Raw genomic sequence first — 16,532 nt, 5'->3', positions numbered from 1 at the left:
TTCTGACTTTTGTGTTTAATCTCCTGTTAACACTGTTTATTGAGCTCATTTTAGACGTTTCAGTTAAAGATTATCCTTTTGATTCTTTTCTTGTATAGATAATCTCTAGTGAAATGTGCCATCTTTTCATGTATTTCTTCTATTTTCTTGAACATGTTAATAGTTATATTTTAATGTTTTAGTTTATTAACTCCAGTATATAGATAGCATATTTATTTGGTTTTGTTTTGTGTTGTTTTTCTTCTTGATGTTTGTTCGTATGGCCCTATTTCTTGGTAACTTGGTTAGTTTTAGTTAAATGTTAGAAATGTAAATACTCCTGAAGTATTTACAATTAAATATTAATATTTTAGTATCTTTAAAATTGTAGATACTCCTGAAGATGATATCTTTCTCTGGAGAAGTTTCACCCTTTCTTCTGCTAGGTTGATAAAGTAGGAGTTGGATACCTTAATCCAGGCAGGTACTGAATGGAGTGCAGGGTGGGTTTTGTTTTAGTAAGGTATCAGCCACCTTTGATTCCTTCTTATCTTTCATCTGAAAACCTAGTTTGTTCACCACATTTCTTTTCTTAAAGGCTTCTGAAGTTTTGTTTCATCAGTTCCCTGAGCTCTGCTTTTCACACTTTCAGTTTAGCTTTTTGGCCTTTTCAGCTTCAGAATTTGGCACATCACAAGAAGAAAACAACCATATGCTTAAGACCGCTCATGTCGCTGATTTTGTTATTACAGCCTTCTCAAGACTACTTTAAATTTCTGCTCAGGAAAAACATAGTTCTCAGCCTCTTCCCTGTGCCTAGAGTTGTCCAAGAAAAAAGGATCAACTCACTTCTCCACAGTTACCTCCTGAATTTTAGTCCCTCTTGTTCTCATTGCTTTGGCAATTCTTAGATGCCTTTTAAGAGATGATTTTATATTCATCTAGCTTTTCTAGTTTTCAGAGAGATTATTGGTTTGTTATCAGCTTTTTCTCCCTACTTGGAGGTAGAAGTCTGGAATGAGTTAAGCTACATAGCTACTTGCAGTGATTTAGTATTAATTTTGCTATAGTCTCACTGATAGTTGGCAGTGTTACTTTAAAATAAAAATTTATTCCTGTAATTGGTGCAGGGTGGCATTTCAATTTGTTTTGTCACTTGTAAGGATATTTTTTCCCCGTCATTCTACTGTTATCTTTAATGAATTATTTGTTTTCTTTGAGATCCTCACAGGCATATTCTCATTTCTACGTAGCAAGCTTACTTATGAAGCTTTCTTAATCAGTTACAAACCACAGAAATGAAAGTTTGGAAAATATTTACTATAAGAAGTCAGGAGGAACTAGGGTAGAGTTATTTTATTTGTGTGTGTGTGTTTTGTTTTCTTGTACATTTATGTTGTTACTTCGTAGACCAGCTTTGTTAGATTTAGCTTGTGCAAATCCCTTTGTGGTCACCTTTTCGGGTCCAGTATCTGTAATCACCTCAATCTCTGTCTGGGCCCAGGGTAAACTTGATGGGCCCAATTAGTGTGGATCCTCTGCATTCACACTGGTTGCAGATGGAGAAATGGGGTCCTCTGCCTATTGTAGATGAGAGGAGGGCGGGGTTTTAGGGAGTAAGGTGTGGGAATGGAGAGGAAATGATTGATATCTCTAGTGAAACAATAGACAGGCAAACTACAATTCAGGCAGTATGTCACATTCAGAAATACGGGTCACAATCTCCTGTCTGCAATTCAGAAGTCTTAAAAAACTGAAAACAAAGTTATTTCTAAGTTTTTTGTCATATTCATTTGTCAGTGGAACTGATTTGAGTGAGGCATTTTATTCCACTTTGAACATTCATATATTTCCTTGCAAGTGTTCTGCAAAGTATGATACGTGTAATGTATTACCTTACTAAATTACAAAAAGTTCTAAATTGAGAAACATTTTTTCCTGAGGTTTTTGGCTAAGTGATTGTAGACCTATACTTCTTTAAAAGGACTTGTTGCACACTTACTGTATGGCGGTGAGTACATTGGTGAATAAAGTAGATCTGGCCCATATCTCATTGCTCTTTCATCCAGTACAGTTAGAGTTTCCTGGATATCTAATTCAAATAATACCAGAAACAGAACCCTCCAAACATGTCAGTGGCTTCATTCCTAGAAATATCGCTGGATGTAATATATGTTGTCAGTCTTAACTACTTCCAATGTGATAATGGAAAAGAATATGAAAAAGAATGTCTGTATATGTATAACTGAATCACTTTGCTGTACAGCAGAAATTAACACAGCAGTGTAAATTAACTATACTTCAATAAAATTAAAAAAAAATTTCCAGTGTAAGAAAACTGTATATTTATTAGAATACTTGGTATTATGAATAATAAATAATTGAAAAGAGCCCTAACTTGTAGGTAAAACTAACAAGGGAATGAGAAGTACAATACCAGAGGATGTTAGACGTGGTTCCAATATTTGTGTAAAAAGAAAGACTGTGTTTGACTATGAGAAATGCATTAGAAGCCTGGGTAGGAGAAAACAGGGCTAAATGTAAAAGTAAGGATTAAGATGATAATTTTGATTCCATCCGATCTACATTTTGGAAAAAAAACGTTTAAGTGTTTTAACAGTGGCTTATAATTGGAGTTAACTTTTGGTAGTAGAAGGCCCACCTTTGTTATTTTCACTTTTCAGCATATTTAAAAAGTAAATTTGTTTTTATACAGAAATACTCAGTTTATTGTAGTTTATTACTGCTTATTGCTATTTATTTTTTAGGAACCTGTAGTCATTTCCTCCTTTCTTTGCAGAGAGGCTTATTTAAAAGACCTGTAATGTTTTACTAATTTTGTTGAAGTGTACTTCTTATATATTTTGGTAATGACATTTATACATCTATTTGATTGACAATATGTCCTTTAAGAAATTATTTTCAACCATTTAAGATAATAGTGCATGTCCAGTATCTATTGGTCTTAGCCACCACTGATAATTTTTTCCTTTTTGACTCAGCAGCCTTAAAATTATATGATCTGTTTTGAAGACATAATCTAGCAAGAGAAGCAAACCAGGTAAATGTAGACAGCTCGGATTAGTACAATCCTCAGATTGTTAATTCATACATTAACCTGTACAGGGATAATTTGAAATTGCAATACAGTGAGAAAAGTTTTAGAAGTGAAGTGAAGCATTTTTGAGAGAAGTACATGCAAACTTACCCTTTTAGGCTTTCTATTCTAGTCTAGTTTTAATGTGGCATTGTTTTTACCCTGGAAAACTCCTAGGTTGATGCCCCCTTGTGGTCTGTTACTGGAACAAATAGCACAGATGGAAATAAGTAATGGAGGTCTTAATACATGTTAAGTCATTCATTCCTTTCTTTATAATAATTTTTTAAAAGTGGCTTCTGAGGAAAAACAGCAAAGGAAAATTATTCCTGTATTCTATATAGTTCATTGGTTTTAAAACTTACCAAGTATTTTGTAACTGAATGCACATATATGTTAGGTGGACACTGAACTAAAGAAAAATAGGTTGTTGGGTAGGCTATCATTGTTATCCTGGGCATCTAACTCGATTAGTTAAAAGTGCCTTAAAAATATGATAAGATGTGATAGTAATTATAAGGCTATCCCACTACCCTCCCCCCCCGAACACACACACACACACACACACACACACACACACACACACACACACACACACACACACACACACACACACACACACACACACACACACACACACACACACACACACACACACGTAAATGGGGTTTGGGAAAACTTGTTGTTTATACTTTGCTTGACCTGAGAGGGCCAGGAGTTGTATGAGGCATTGGAAGGAATAAAGATTTTTGTTAGTGTATTGGTCAGTTTAAGCTTATTTGCTTTTCCTGACATTATTGGCAAGGTCTCATTAGTGTGTGAGAGTGGATTTGTGGAGGAAGTGGAGAAGTAGCAGCATCAGTCAGTGTTTTAAGAAAGACTGCAGATATAAACAGCTGCTTTTCCTTTTACCCAGTAAGACTCATGATGGTTGAAAGCAGTCTAATACAGTGAGTATGGGCTTTGAGATTAGATAGACCTGCTTTTTTTCTCTTCTTTCTTTTTTTTTTTTTTTTTTTTTTTTTTTGCGGTACGCGGGCCTCTCACTGTCATGGCCTCTCCCGTTGCGGAGCACAGGCTCCAGACGGACGGGCCCAGCCGCTCCGCGTGGGATCCTCCCGGACCGGGGCACGAACCTGTGTCCCCTGCGTCAGCAGGCGGACTCCCAACCACTGCGCCACCAGGGAAGCCCTAGACCTGGTTTTAAAACTGATTTTATCTCTTATCAGTTCTTGGGCAGTTATATAATATTGGGGAAGTTACTCCATCTCTGAAATAGGTTTCTTCTCTTTAAGAAGAGGTTAAGACCCACCTAATTGAACTGTTTCATCATATGAAGTCTTGGCATTTACCACTGTTACTATTACTTCTTAGGGAAGGGGCAATTTTGAATTATAAAGAAAGTGTACCGTAGGATTTTGACTCTTAGGCCATAGGTAAAGACCCCTAATGGTAGAATGAATGTGTCTTTTAAGTGGTAAATCAGTTCATAGTCGTTTTTCTTTAGTGCAGACTTAGTGTTGTGCTACTGCAGAAGTACATATTTTATAAATTTTTGGCTATAAGTGTGATTATACTAAAGAATTTACTAGGTCAGTTATTTTAATACTTGAAGCCTACTAACCATTTATTTTTGTTTGTTTGTTTGTTTTTGTTTTTTTTGTGGTACGCGGGCCTCTCACTGTTGTGGCCTCTCCCGTTGCGGAGCACAGGCTCCGGACGCGCAGGCTCAGCGGCCATGGCTCAGGGGCCCAGCTGCTCCTTGGCATGTGGGATCTTCCCGGACTGGGGCATGAACCCGCATCCCCTGCATCGGCAGGCGGACTCTCAACCACTGCGCCACCAGGGAAGCTCCTAACCATTTATTTTTATAAAAATGATTCAATAAGTTTTTTTGCTTTAGGAGTAATAGTTGCATGTTTTGGCAGATTAACTTAAAAAAATAAACTAGTATTGTTCCTCGATTGCCATCTTATTTTAAAAAAGCTTGTGTGAAGGACAACAAAGTAATGAAATGTTTTTTATTGTTTTGCTTTTAGAACCAGGCTCACTATCTTAGTCACTTTATTTAATAATAATTAATCTGAGTCCATTTCAGAAGAAATAAGGTTATTTGGAGTTATTTAACTTAACAGAAAAAAAAGATTTTAAAACCCAGATAAGTTCAACTTTGAATCATAAGATTTTATCCTTTCCACAAATTTCCTTGGCAGCTAAGCGGTAAAAATTTACTAATTTTTTTCTTTTTGAATAATTTGCTATAAAAAAGAAAACTAGAAAGATATCTCAAATACAAATACAGCTGCTTGGGTTCAAATGTTTGTTGGAATTAGGTGGACTATAAATCATGTAAACAAAGATTTAACTGTAGACGTACCATCAGAAGTCTATTATATGTATTCATACCTGCCTCTTTCATGTTTTCCTTTATTTCTTGGGTTCTCAAAATATCTAGCCTACATTTGGATAATGTCTAACTGAAGACTCTTGTTCCAAACCCTGGATGAAACTAATAAAGACTTTAATGAAGGCAGTACTTTGGTGGTGAAAATTTCTCTTGTAAATTATGAAATGGATTTTTGGTTTTTTATCCGTGAATATCTTGGGGACACTTATTTTAGGAAAGAAAAGGGATGGGGGAAAGATAGCTACAGCAAAGTGGAGAGTTAAATAGTGAAGGGTGATGGCAAGAATACATGCCATTCTACCAGGAACTTGTTTTTTAAACATAAAAAGCATATGTGCCAAATTTACATATTTACTAATTAAAAAGGCTTCCTGGAAACATTAAGTAGACTTATCTTCTATAACCTTTAACATTGTCACTAATGGATATTGCATAGAAAATTTCATCGAAGGTTCTCTAAATAATGTAAATGATTATGAATATGTAACTAGTTAATATGCAGCTACGAAAGGATTATCATGTAGAGGTTAATGAACATTCTGCTCTTATGGTTTGCAGGGCTTTTCTTTTTGTGCTTTTGGCTCACTTCATGCTTGGAAACACATGCATTGGGATTGGAAAGCATCCTGACTGTTTTTGGGTCTCATCTTTTAATAGGGTTGTTAAATAGAAACTTTATAAAAAGGATTTCATGAAGATTTTTTTTTCTTTTCAATTTACATTTAATTCTGTTTGTCTATTTTATAATTACTGCCGAATCAGAAACAGTGAAATGGATTGATGTAGTTTTAGCCTGGCTCTTCCAGATGTAAAGTCAGTACTCTATTGTACATTATCACTGTTATTAAGTGTTGCTGTGTGATTGATACTTACTGAGAGATCTTTATTCTAAAACCGACTTTTTATGCTGAGTTAATGTGTAGTATGGTTGGGTATCTGATTACAGCATGCATTTTGGTACAGAATTGCTGCCTTAGTATTTATTTAAAATGTCCTAAAGGATGACATTTACGTCAGGAATTAAATGTTATAAAATAGAGGAATTTAGTGACAGGCCAAAAAAAAAAGACTTGTGATTTTTGGGTGAAACATGGAGCTTATATAAGATACAATATTGGTATTTAGAACAGTGAACAAGAGCAGTGTTTCAAACCATGTAATACTGCTGTGTCTTTCATGTGACATTACATTAAGCATATTGGTTTTTATCCCTTAGTTTCTCTGTCTCTAAAATGGTGCTACAGTATTTGAGATGACTGTTTAAAAATTTTTATTAATGGGCAGTTTAAAAACATTAGTAATCTTTGAAAACAGTGCTGTTTTTTTCTTTTTAAATTGCCATTCACGTGTTCTTTTTTTCCTTACTGGTTAGTGTTCTTAATTTGTTTTCTGAGCATTTTAAGAATCTGTTGAAATATCTCCAAGGAAAACAAATAAATAGCTTTTATGTTTAATTTCATTGTTTTAGTATTACAAGCATAGCTTAAGCTGGCTGTGAAGTGCTTAAAATTTTATCATAATTCACTGGGGGGCCAAATTGGCTGTTCAGAGCATCTCTTTATCCCAAGTATTTCTTCTTGAAATGTAGTAGAAAAATATCACTGTACTCATTTTCAGTGCATCAGAATAAAAATTACAGGTGAAAACATTTGGAGATATACTGACAAAATAAAGTACTTTCACTACTGTCTTTTTTTTAACTGATGAAATGTGGATGTTACATTGGTTTCTTGTTATTTATAACATTTGTGTATTCTACAAAATATGTAACATTGAAAACAGGCCTGCAGATTGTACAAAATACTAGTTATCTTATATCATATGTCACCTAATAGTTATGAAGCGGGTTTTGTACCAAAGTATGAATCGGAAAGCTGTAATTTGTTCTGCAGTTATCAGCCTGCGTTAGAGGGGTATGATAAAGTGTGCTGCTTAAAAACTAACATTCACATCTCTGTGCATTTGACAAATAAAAATGTATATTGAGGTGCTTTTAAATCTGTAAAGCCACTGTTGTAGTTTTCTGATAGAATGATTTTGTAGCTTTGTGCATAGCCCTGTTTTTTCATGAGTAGTTATCTGTTTTCATGACAGGTGGTCACTAACTGCCAAGAGAAAATCCAGCATTGGTGAGTGAAAGATGGTTTTATTACATTTCTGAAATACTAATGAGGTCATCTATTTGTATTTAAATAAAGCATACACATTTTTTGTGTCCCATAATTGAATTCTTCTAGTAATCTCCATTTTGAATCCTTTTGATACTAATTTATAGTGTCTTTCATCGTTTACTGAATTACATGTTCCCTGATTTCCTGAAGTTGTGTCACCATTTGTGTTTATTCTAATTGCTTTCTTTTTTCCTTTCTTTTCTTGTCTTTTTTTTTTTTTTTTTAAAGTTAGAATAGTGTTACTATCATTATGAAGTGGAGACAGGAATTTTTGAATCTGACTAATTATAGCTCTATTTGGGGACTATTTTTTATATATGTAGTAGAATAATAATTTGAATCAGTTGTTTTAAAATAATGATGGAAATATGCACAGATACGTTTTCCCAAAGTTTGAAAAATCTAATTAAGTGCCTGCATCTCAGAACTTGATTTAGAGACCACACTTTTCTAGAGTGCAGAGAGAAAGCAAGCATATCTATTTTAATGTGCTAATCTATAGTTAATAGGACAATGCTTGGTAAATAACACACTTTCCTGTGTCTTGTGAGGAAAATGCTCAATTTAATGGTGAATAAAATCTTATGAGTTGTCATGAGGTATAGCTGTTGATCTTACAGATACCAAATTACAATATATCCATGCTGTGTTTACGAAGATTTTAGTGAGAGAACAACAAGAGCTGTCTTGATTATTGTCTGCAGGGTTATTGCAAAATCATGGTAACCGCCCCTTTAGCGGTGAGATTAAACCTTTGGTTATACACCATCAAGCATATAATATTTTAAATTTATTTTAAGAGGCTTTTTCTTCATGCCTGAGAGATCTCCAAGGAAATAATTTATAGTTAGTGTATATCAAATGTTTTTTGGTTTAAATGCACATAGGCTGCAGGCAGTGGATAAGAGTGAAAATCGGTGCAATCTGTACACATCATTTTATTAAATTCTGACTTTTGGCTTGCAGAAATAATCTAAAACTAAATAATACCCACTTTATAAATAAAAATTCAGGGACTTCATTAATTTTCAATAAATGCAGAGTTGTAGTTGCATCCACTGGTGGTTTAAGTCTGTCAGTATATCCATAATGGACCATTTGCTTTTCATTTTACATTCAGTCCAGGTTAAAACTTGAAATGTGAGTCCTTGGTCAAGGAATTAACCATTTTCCCCCTGCTAATTTGGCCAAATTCCCAAGGGAAGTTTTATTAATGTGGACTTTATTGGTTTTGGTAAGGAATTCACGAAATTAGTAAAAGGTTGATTCACTCAGAATAGATACTAATTTACACAAATGTGTGACTAACAACTTGCTTCTGGTTTAAGATAATTTCCCTACCAGACTGAGAATTCTTTAAGGCTAAGGGACATGTTTTCATCCTTTTATCCACAGCACCTCCTATTGTGTTTGGCACATTATAGGTACTTAATAAATGTTTGAGTAAGTAAAGACCAAATATTTGCTTAATTTTTGTATAACGTTTTTATAAGTGCTATAGCAGTACCCAAATCTGATGAGCTTGACAGACAGAAATGCAACATTTACTTCAAGGCAGGTTCACATGACTCAGTCTCAATTTCCAGTTTTCCATAGCTCTCCAAACTAAAGCAGCTTAGCATATTTACCTTCACATATCTTAAAGTAATATAGTACCTTATCTATACATTAAACAATTAAAATAATTTTTTCCACTTAGAATTTGCTTTTTCCTCTGAATTATTTTTAATATGGCTCAGGAAGCAGACTTCTATGTTTGTTTTTAATGAGGGTCTGATATTGCTAGAATCCAAATGGCCAGTGAATTCACGAATTTATTATATTAAAAAACTGAAACCAAGTGTCTCCAATTCCTCTGAAAGCCAGGAAATTGCTATTAGGGAGCATTGTGGAATTCTTGTGATGTTTTTATTATCTTAATTCCACAAACAACGATTGAGTTTCTGCCATATGCCAGTATTATGCTGCTGTTTGGAACTGAAAGACCCTGCCACGGAGAAATTCATAGTTGGGCACTAAACAGGGAAATCACAATAATTTTGTGCTATTTGGTTAGAGATAGGAAGCAAGAACAGAGACTGGAGCTATTTTTAAGGGTGTCCCATGCATCGCTTTTAAAAGCATGTTGCTTTTCACTCTAACCTTTGGCATTAGCATAGTCTAAGATACAATTCATGTACCTAAGTTACCCTTCTTTATGAGTATATACCAATATAATGAGGAGCAAAATAACATGTTTTTTTAAAAAATGTAGTCTTACGCTAGTGATGTTTACGCTCATTTGTGCAATTTTAAAGGGTGCTTTAAGGGATGAGTATGAATATTTTACCTTAAAATTTTTCTTAAGAATGTAGGCCACAAAGTAAAAATATTTGTAGAAATGTAGGAGTAAAAATGGTCTGGGGCAATGGAGTCTGACCCCAGAAATCTCTTCCAGAAAATTAATTTAAATTCCAGAACTTTGGTGATCTAAAGACATTTATAGTATTTGTTTAATTAATAACAGATAAAAAGGAAATGTTTGAGCCTAATAGTTGAGAATTTGTGCATCACTTTTAGAGCTAATAGTGGTTTTCAATTTAATGAAGATTTAAGAACATTTTTAGGTACAACTTTTTTTCCTTATATCCTTTTTACTTAGGAAATAAGGCATTATAAAATCCACACACTATTTTCTCATTAAAATGTGGATATACTTCCTAGTGTTTGATCCACTAGGGGCTGATTATTCTGTTTGTAGACTATTTGTAATTTTTAATCTTTTAAATTCTTCCCTAAAGAACATGGGATTTGGAGCCACAGACCTACATTTGAATCCTATCATTTACTAACTTTGTCACCTTGGGTGAATGACTGAGATTTTTAGTTTTCTTTTTGTAAAGTGATGATGATAACTACTTAACTTGAAGGTAAAGTGTTAGACAATGTCTATGGAACATCCACACTGGCACTCAATAAATATCAATAGTAACTCTGAAATCTTTTTTGAAAAGTTTAACGAATTGTCAGGTGAAGAAAGAAGGAAAAACCAAAAAACCCTCCAAAGCTTTGTAAATATTCCTGAATATTTTGTATTCACGCCGTTATCTTCTTATATCATGATGTAGAGATGGCTTCCTGAGTGGTATTGTTAAAGCTTTATATTAATGTTTTTAAATAACTTTTATTATGAAGAATTTCAAACAAAGGGTGACAGAGTTCTGTACTGAACCCACATGTACCCATCACTCAGATTCAATGATTATCAACTCATGATTGCATCTGAACTGTTTGTTTCCTTTTAAAATAGCCTATCCTACCCTCTACCCCCACCTCCATTTTGACATTACTCTGAAGCATTTCATTTCATCTGGAAATATTTCAGTATATATCCTAAAGACATAGAAGATTGCATATTAGCTGTTTAAATTTTAAATTTTAAATTGGGCAGTATATTTATATAGTTCAAACTTTAAGAAGTACAAAAGGGTATAAATGGTATGTAGTTTCCCTCTTACCCTTGTCTTCCAGTTCTCACTTCTCTTCTTGGTAAACGACTGCTCTTTACCAGTTCCCTGCGAATCTTTTCAGAAATTATTTGCACAAGGGGTGTGTGTATGTATGTGTGTGTGTGTGTGTGTGTGTATGTACTTATATGTATGTGTATTCATCCACATATTTATATATATTATGCTCCCACTCTTTGATAAAAATGAAATCACACTGTACACTGTACATTTAATACTCTACTTTGGAGATTGTTTTCAGTCATTAATTAACTCCTATTCTTTATGTTCCCGTGAACTTCATTGTGTGTCAAATGTCTGATTTTTAGAGTTACCAAATATTTTTTGGTACTTATTTTTTTTAAATAAATAATCGCCACGTGACTGAGAGTATGACTTATACAACTCAAAATACATCCTTGCTAAGCTGTTGTATCCATTATTTATTGTTCTTTAATAAAATTACTCCAAAATATACTGGCTTAAAACAGCAACCATTTACCTATATATGGTTCTTTGGTTGTGCATATTGGACTGAACTTACCTCTGTTGTTTTCTTCTGATCTTGTTTGGGTTCACTCGTGTGGTTGCAGCCTTTTGGTAGCTGGGTTGCCCAAAATGGCCTCGCCCACAGTCTGGTGGCTAGTGCTTGGCTGTTAGCTGGGCCTCACTCTCCATGTGCTCTTTTATCTTGCTTACTTTACATGATGCTATAAGGGCAGCAAGAATGGAAGCTGCAAGGCCACATTCTGTTGGTGAGAGGAACTCATAAAACTAGACCAAATTCAAAAGGTGGGGAAATAGACTCCACATGTTGGTGGGAGGAGTGACAAAAAATTTATGGTCATTTTTAATGCACTATAGATGACTTCTGTTGAACATGCCCCACAGAAAAAAGAAGTCTCATTACTTGTGTTGATTTGTGAGAATTAAATGGAATATGGTATCTGATGCCTGGCACATACAAATCATCTGTATGTTAGGCACTGTTTGTAATCATAAATTATATGCATATGAATTGTGTAAAAAAAAAAGTCTTGTTTCCTGTAAATTATCTTGAGAATTTTAAGTAGTAAAGATATCTATGAAATTACCTGAAGCAAACTTAAATGAAAATATAGAAAAAGCTATTTTATATTGCTCAGATGTTTAATTTTAGAAAGAATAGCTTTAAATTTGGATGTAAAATTTCTGAAGCATGTGAATTTTGAGAGGGGGGATTGTAAAGCAAACTTGACATTTTTTATTTTTCAAAGGAAACTGGAAAAAAATAGTATTTTAAGAAAAGTAATTAGTTTCTAGCATAGGTTATAGTCAAAGTATATAGTGAGAAATAACCAAGAGATCATGCCTAAATAGTTAAAAATCACAGGTGAAGATTTGATGATTTTTCTTTCTTTCTTTCTTTCTTTCTTTCTCGCTCTCTCTTTCCTTCTTTATTCTTTCTTTCCTTCTCTTTCTTTCTTTTTTCTTTCTTTCTTTCTCTTTCTCCCTTTCTCTCTCTCTTTCTCTCACTCTTTCTTTCTCTCCCTCCCCCCACCCCCCCTTTTCTTTCTTTCAGTTCCTCTTTCTAGTTAGTCAGTACAAATGGGTGACTATCTATATCTACATCTGATGTTTTTGAGGGATACCTTGCCCCACAAAAGCACTGAACAATGCTGTGGTTTTGTAGTGTGTTTCTCATGAATTACCTGAAACAGTGTTTTCTTGACTTGCCTTCATATGCTTATATAAAATTTATTTTTTATGCATACTATATGAAATATTGATCTGCATACCTTTAATACTTTAAAAACATTTATTCATGATGATGAGTTCACTCCTCAATATTAGGTAAGTTTGGCAACCATATTTTTCAGAGTCTTCATTATACTGACCACAAAGTTTTCAGTCACTGTTTTGTACAGGCCCTCTGGGCTTTTTTATTTTTATGTGTCATAAAATCTTCCAATTTTCTGAAGATGTTACATACTTTTGTTGGGATTTCTGTTGTTATTTATGAAAATGTCTTTAGGGGCAAGGGCAAGAGGCAGGAATCATATATAAAAACCCCCTTCTCTGTCATTCTTCAGTTTTTTTTTTCTGGTGTCATGTTTTAGTACATGGGTTGGGATGTTAAGTAAGTTTTGAAATTTTTGTGTATGATGTTTCAAAGCAAATTAAGATGAAAAAAAGATTCAAGTTGAATGTTTTAAGAATGATTTTTTAAGAAACAAAATCTGTATTAAGTTTAAAATTTTTTATTCTGAATATAAAATGAATACATATTTACTGAAAGGTAGAAATAAAAGAATAAAGATAAACTTACTCATAATTCTGAAGAGAAGCTAATTCTCTCCCTCTCGCTTTTTAAGACATTTTGTTTTATTCCCTTCAGCTTCTTAATTCTTGTTTGTGTCACTGTGGTCAAATTGTAAATGCTTAGGGTGTTTTTCTTTTCTTTTTTAAAAGAGTTAATTATTTTTAAACTGTAATTAGAATTTGTTAACTTCTAGGAGTCCCCTCACCTTTGTATCATGTTTTTGGAAAAACCACACTAGTTTAATACTTAACGCATTTCTGAAAATAAAAGGCAAAATGATATGTTATAGGGGAATTTTTTTCCCCCAAAGAGTTTAAGCTATTATAAAAAAAGAAAAAAATCCCTAATGACATCTCATCATTTAGACCATAGTCTTTGAATGTATTTCCAGTGTCTGTATATTTTGGTTCACAGTTTCTCACAGTCAGCTTAAGTCCAGTGAGTATTTTGATATATCTGATTGAGGCTACACCTCAATGCAGTTTGGACACCTCATGATTTTTCATCTTTGTCTTGACCGTATTAGTTTTGAAAACTACATTTCTTTGCACTCTGATTTTTTTCGGTTTTCGTTCATTTTTATTTATTTTATAAAATGAGAGCAGCATGCAATAAAACTTTCAAGCACAGAGCACTGAGGATGAAGGGTAAATATTGCAGCAACAATGCTTGACTGAGAGGTGTATCATTCAGTGATAGTCTAGAGTTCATGCTCTTGTTTTGAGATACAAAAGTCTAAATTCTGATGTACTAAAGACAAAAGAAGTTGTGACTGTCAGTGTATGACTAAGGAAAATGTAAGCTGTAAAAAAATTAGGCATGTTTACAATTTAACTTTTTTACTAATTTATTTTGAACTCATGACCAAATTGGTGATAGTTTTCCCATTTTTCTTTTTATTTAAATCAAGCAAGTTATAGATAATTTTGAGGATTTTATGTATTTGGTGCATTCAAAGCCAGGATTGCTATTTTTTTCCTCATGTAAGACCTCTTGAAAGAAACAGTAACCTCAAGGGATCTACTGAAATTTATGCAAAATATAAGGCCTTTTTCTCAGGAAAAGATCTAGAGTTTTTATCAGTTTTTTATAGGTATCAGTGACCATAAAGGGTTATGAACAACAAACAAAAGTTTCCGTTTTTTCTAAAGTATAGAAATATACTTTATTTCTATAAAGAAATTGAAATTCAATTTCAAGAAATTGAAATGATAAAACTTATAAATTATGCTTAGATTTAAGTAGAAACTGGCACAAACATTCAGAGCTTAAGTCAGTTATAAATTATCACATCTAAAGTCATCTTTTCTTAAAAGTCTCCTGATGTGTTACAGAAATATGTATCAGTTGTAGAAAATTTGGAAAATAAAATAAAAATTGCCTATAAACCTATCACCTAAAGCTAAGACTTGGGCACTTTGAGGGCATTTCTTTCACACTTAGAGTAATGTGTTTTTATATAACTTTTAAACTTTCTTATGTTGAATTCACATCTCATTCTATTCTCAGAGCAAAAGAATACTGATGAAGAAACAGGTACCAATGATAACTGACAAGTGTGAAGTTAAATGTGCATGGTTGTTGGTGGAGGGCACAAATTCCTCTCTCCCACCTTTGCTGTGTAAAGTTTTCTGATAGACTTATAAAATATAAAGAACATGGATTATTTCATCAGCATCTTCTGATATGTTTCCTAGGTATGAGTTGAGAAAAAGGAATATGAGACCGTATTGCCTGAATTTTGAATACTATCATTTATCTTGATAGTATTTTATTTTGCCATGACCATTTTTTTAAATGCTGTTGATTTAATACAGATACATTTAAATTGTTAAAAGTGTTCCCCTTCCCATCAGATTGCAGAAGGCACAACAATGTAGATCTGTCTTTCAAGAATGTTTTTATTGCTTAATATAACCTTGATAATTTATGCTGTTTAAGAGGATACTTCAAAAAAAATCAGTAATTCCTTTCTTTAGAAACGAGAAGATTTCTCTCTTTACAATGCCCGAATTCAGTATTCCTCTATTTTCTTAATTTTTGAGGTAAAAACCGAGGCATCCGTCAAGCCAGTGGATCTTTAACAGAAAAGCATTGCAAAAAAAAAAAAGACATGCTATATTTGAGTGATGATCCCTGCAGCATATGGCATAAGGCTTGGTTGCAGAGCAGGCACTCAATAAATGGTGAATTGAAGTGAAACAAAGGTTTCTTGGATGTTTAATGGGACATTCTAGAGTGGGTATGATGGACTGAAAATCATTTTTAAAGAAGATTGTATATTTATTCATATATATTCCAAAATCTTTGGGTTTTATAATTTCTTAAATTAAAAACTTAAAAGCATTAACTCTGCCCCAGATCAGCCCGAATATTAATACTAATGTAAAGCCCTTTCCCTTTTTTCCCTTTAAGCATCTCTTTGTGTTTTCTGCTTTTTTGTTTAGGATATTAGGTAAAGAGAATGATAGAGAAGATTTTTTTAAAATGGGCTTAATGTCTATTTTCTGCCTATTCCAACTTCATACATTAAAGTGAAAATTAACAAAATTTTATTTCAGTGATTTGTTTTATTTTCCTTTTTTATTATTGAAAGCTGGAAATTGGAGTCTTTAATCACTTGTCTCAAAGAAGGGATGTAGAACTTTTTCTTTTGCTTTACAAAGATTTTCTTTTATCCTTTGCATTTAAGAAGAGGACTAAAAATAAGGAGTTCCTCTCATGTTTCTCCCATCTCCTTTTTTAATATTCTATTATGAAAATCTTCAAACATACAGAAAAATTGAAAGAATTAAATAGATGAACCTTGATCACACATCTATCCATACCTCAACGCTTAATCCGTTTTTTTATGATGCATTTGACAGTAAATTGTGGACATCTGCATACTTCACCTATAAGTACTTGAGCATACACATCATTTAACTTACTGTCTCTCATACTTTTTTTTTGCTGTACGTGGGCCTCTGACTGTTGTGGCCTCTCCCGTTGCGGAGCACAGGCTCCGGTCGCGCAGGCTCAGCGGCCATGGCTCACGGGCGCAGCCCCTCTGCGGCACGTGGGATCTTCCCGGACCGGGGCACGAACCCGT

The 16,532-nt window shown here is 33.6% G+C and overlaps 1 protein-coding gene across 2 annotated transcripts in view; it reads left to right on the top strand.

Annotated features, from left to right (window-relative positions):
* Window positions 1-16,532, top strand: part of URI1 (URI1 prefoldin like chaperone) — a 66,793-nt gene that overhangs the window by 19,360 nt on the left and 30,901 nt on the right. Inside the window, exon 2 of one of the 2 annotated variants that reach the window (XM_060131076.1) lies at window positions 7,578-7,612. In XM_060131076.1, the coding sequence (XP_059987059.1) occupies window positions 7,578-7,612 (35 nt within the window). Of the gene's footprint in view, window positions 1-7,577; window positions 7,613-14,950; window positions 15,139-16,532 lie in introns of those variants that run through there. The other variant, XM_060131077.1, reaches the window with a different exon arrangement.

The sequence above is a fragment of the Lagenorhynchus albirostris genome, chromosome 19 (genome assembly GCF_949774975.1).
Source record: "Lagenorhynchus albirostris chromosome 19, mLagAlb1.1, whole genome shotgun sequence".
Taxonomy (NCBI): domain Eukaryota; kingdom Metazoa; phylum Chordata; class Mammalia; order Artiodactyla; family Delphinidae; genus Lagenorhynchus; species Lagenorhynchus albirostris.
The sequence above is the reverse complement of the archived record's forward strand: the minus strand, read 5'-3'. Positions and strand labels throughout refer to the sequence as shown.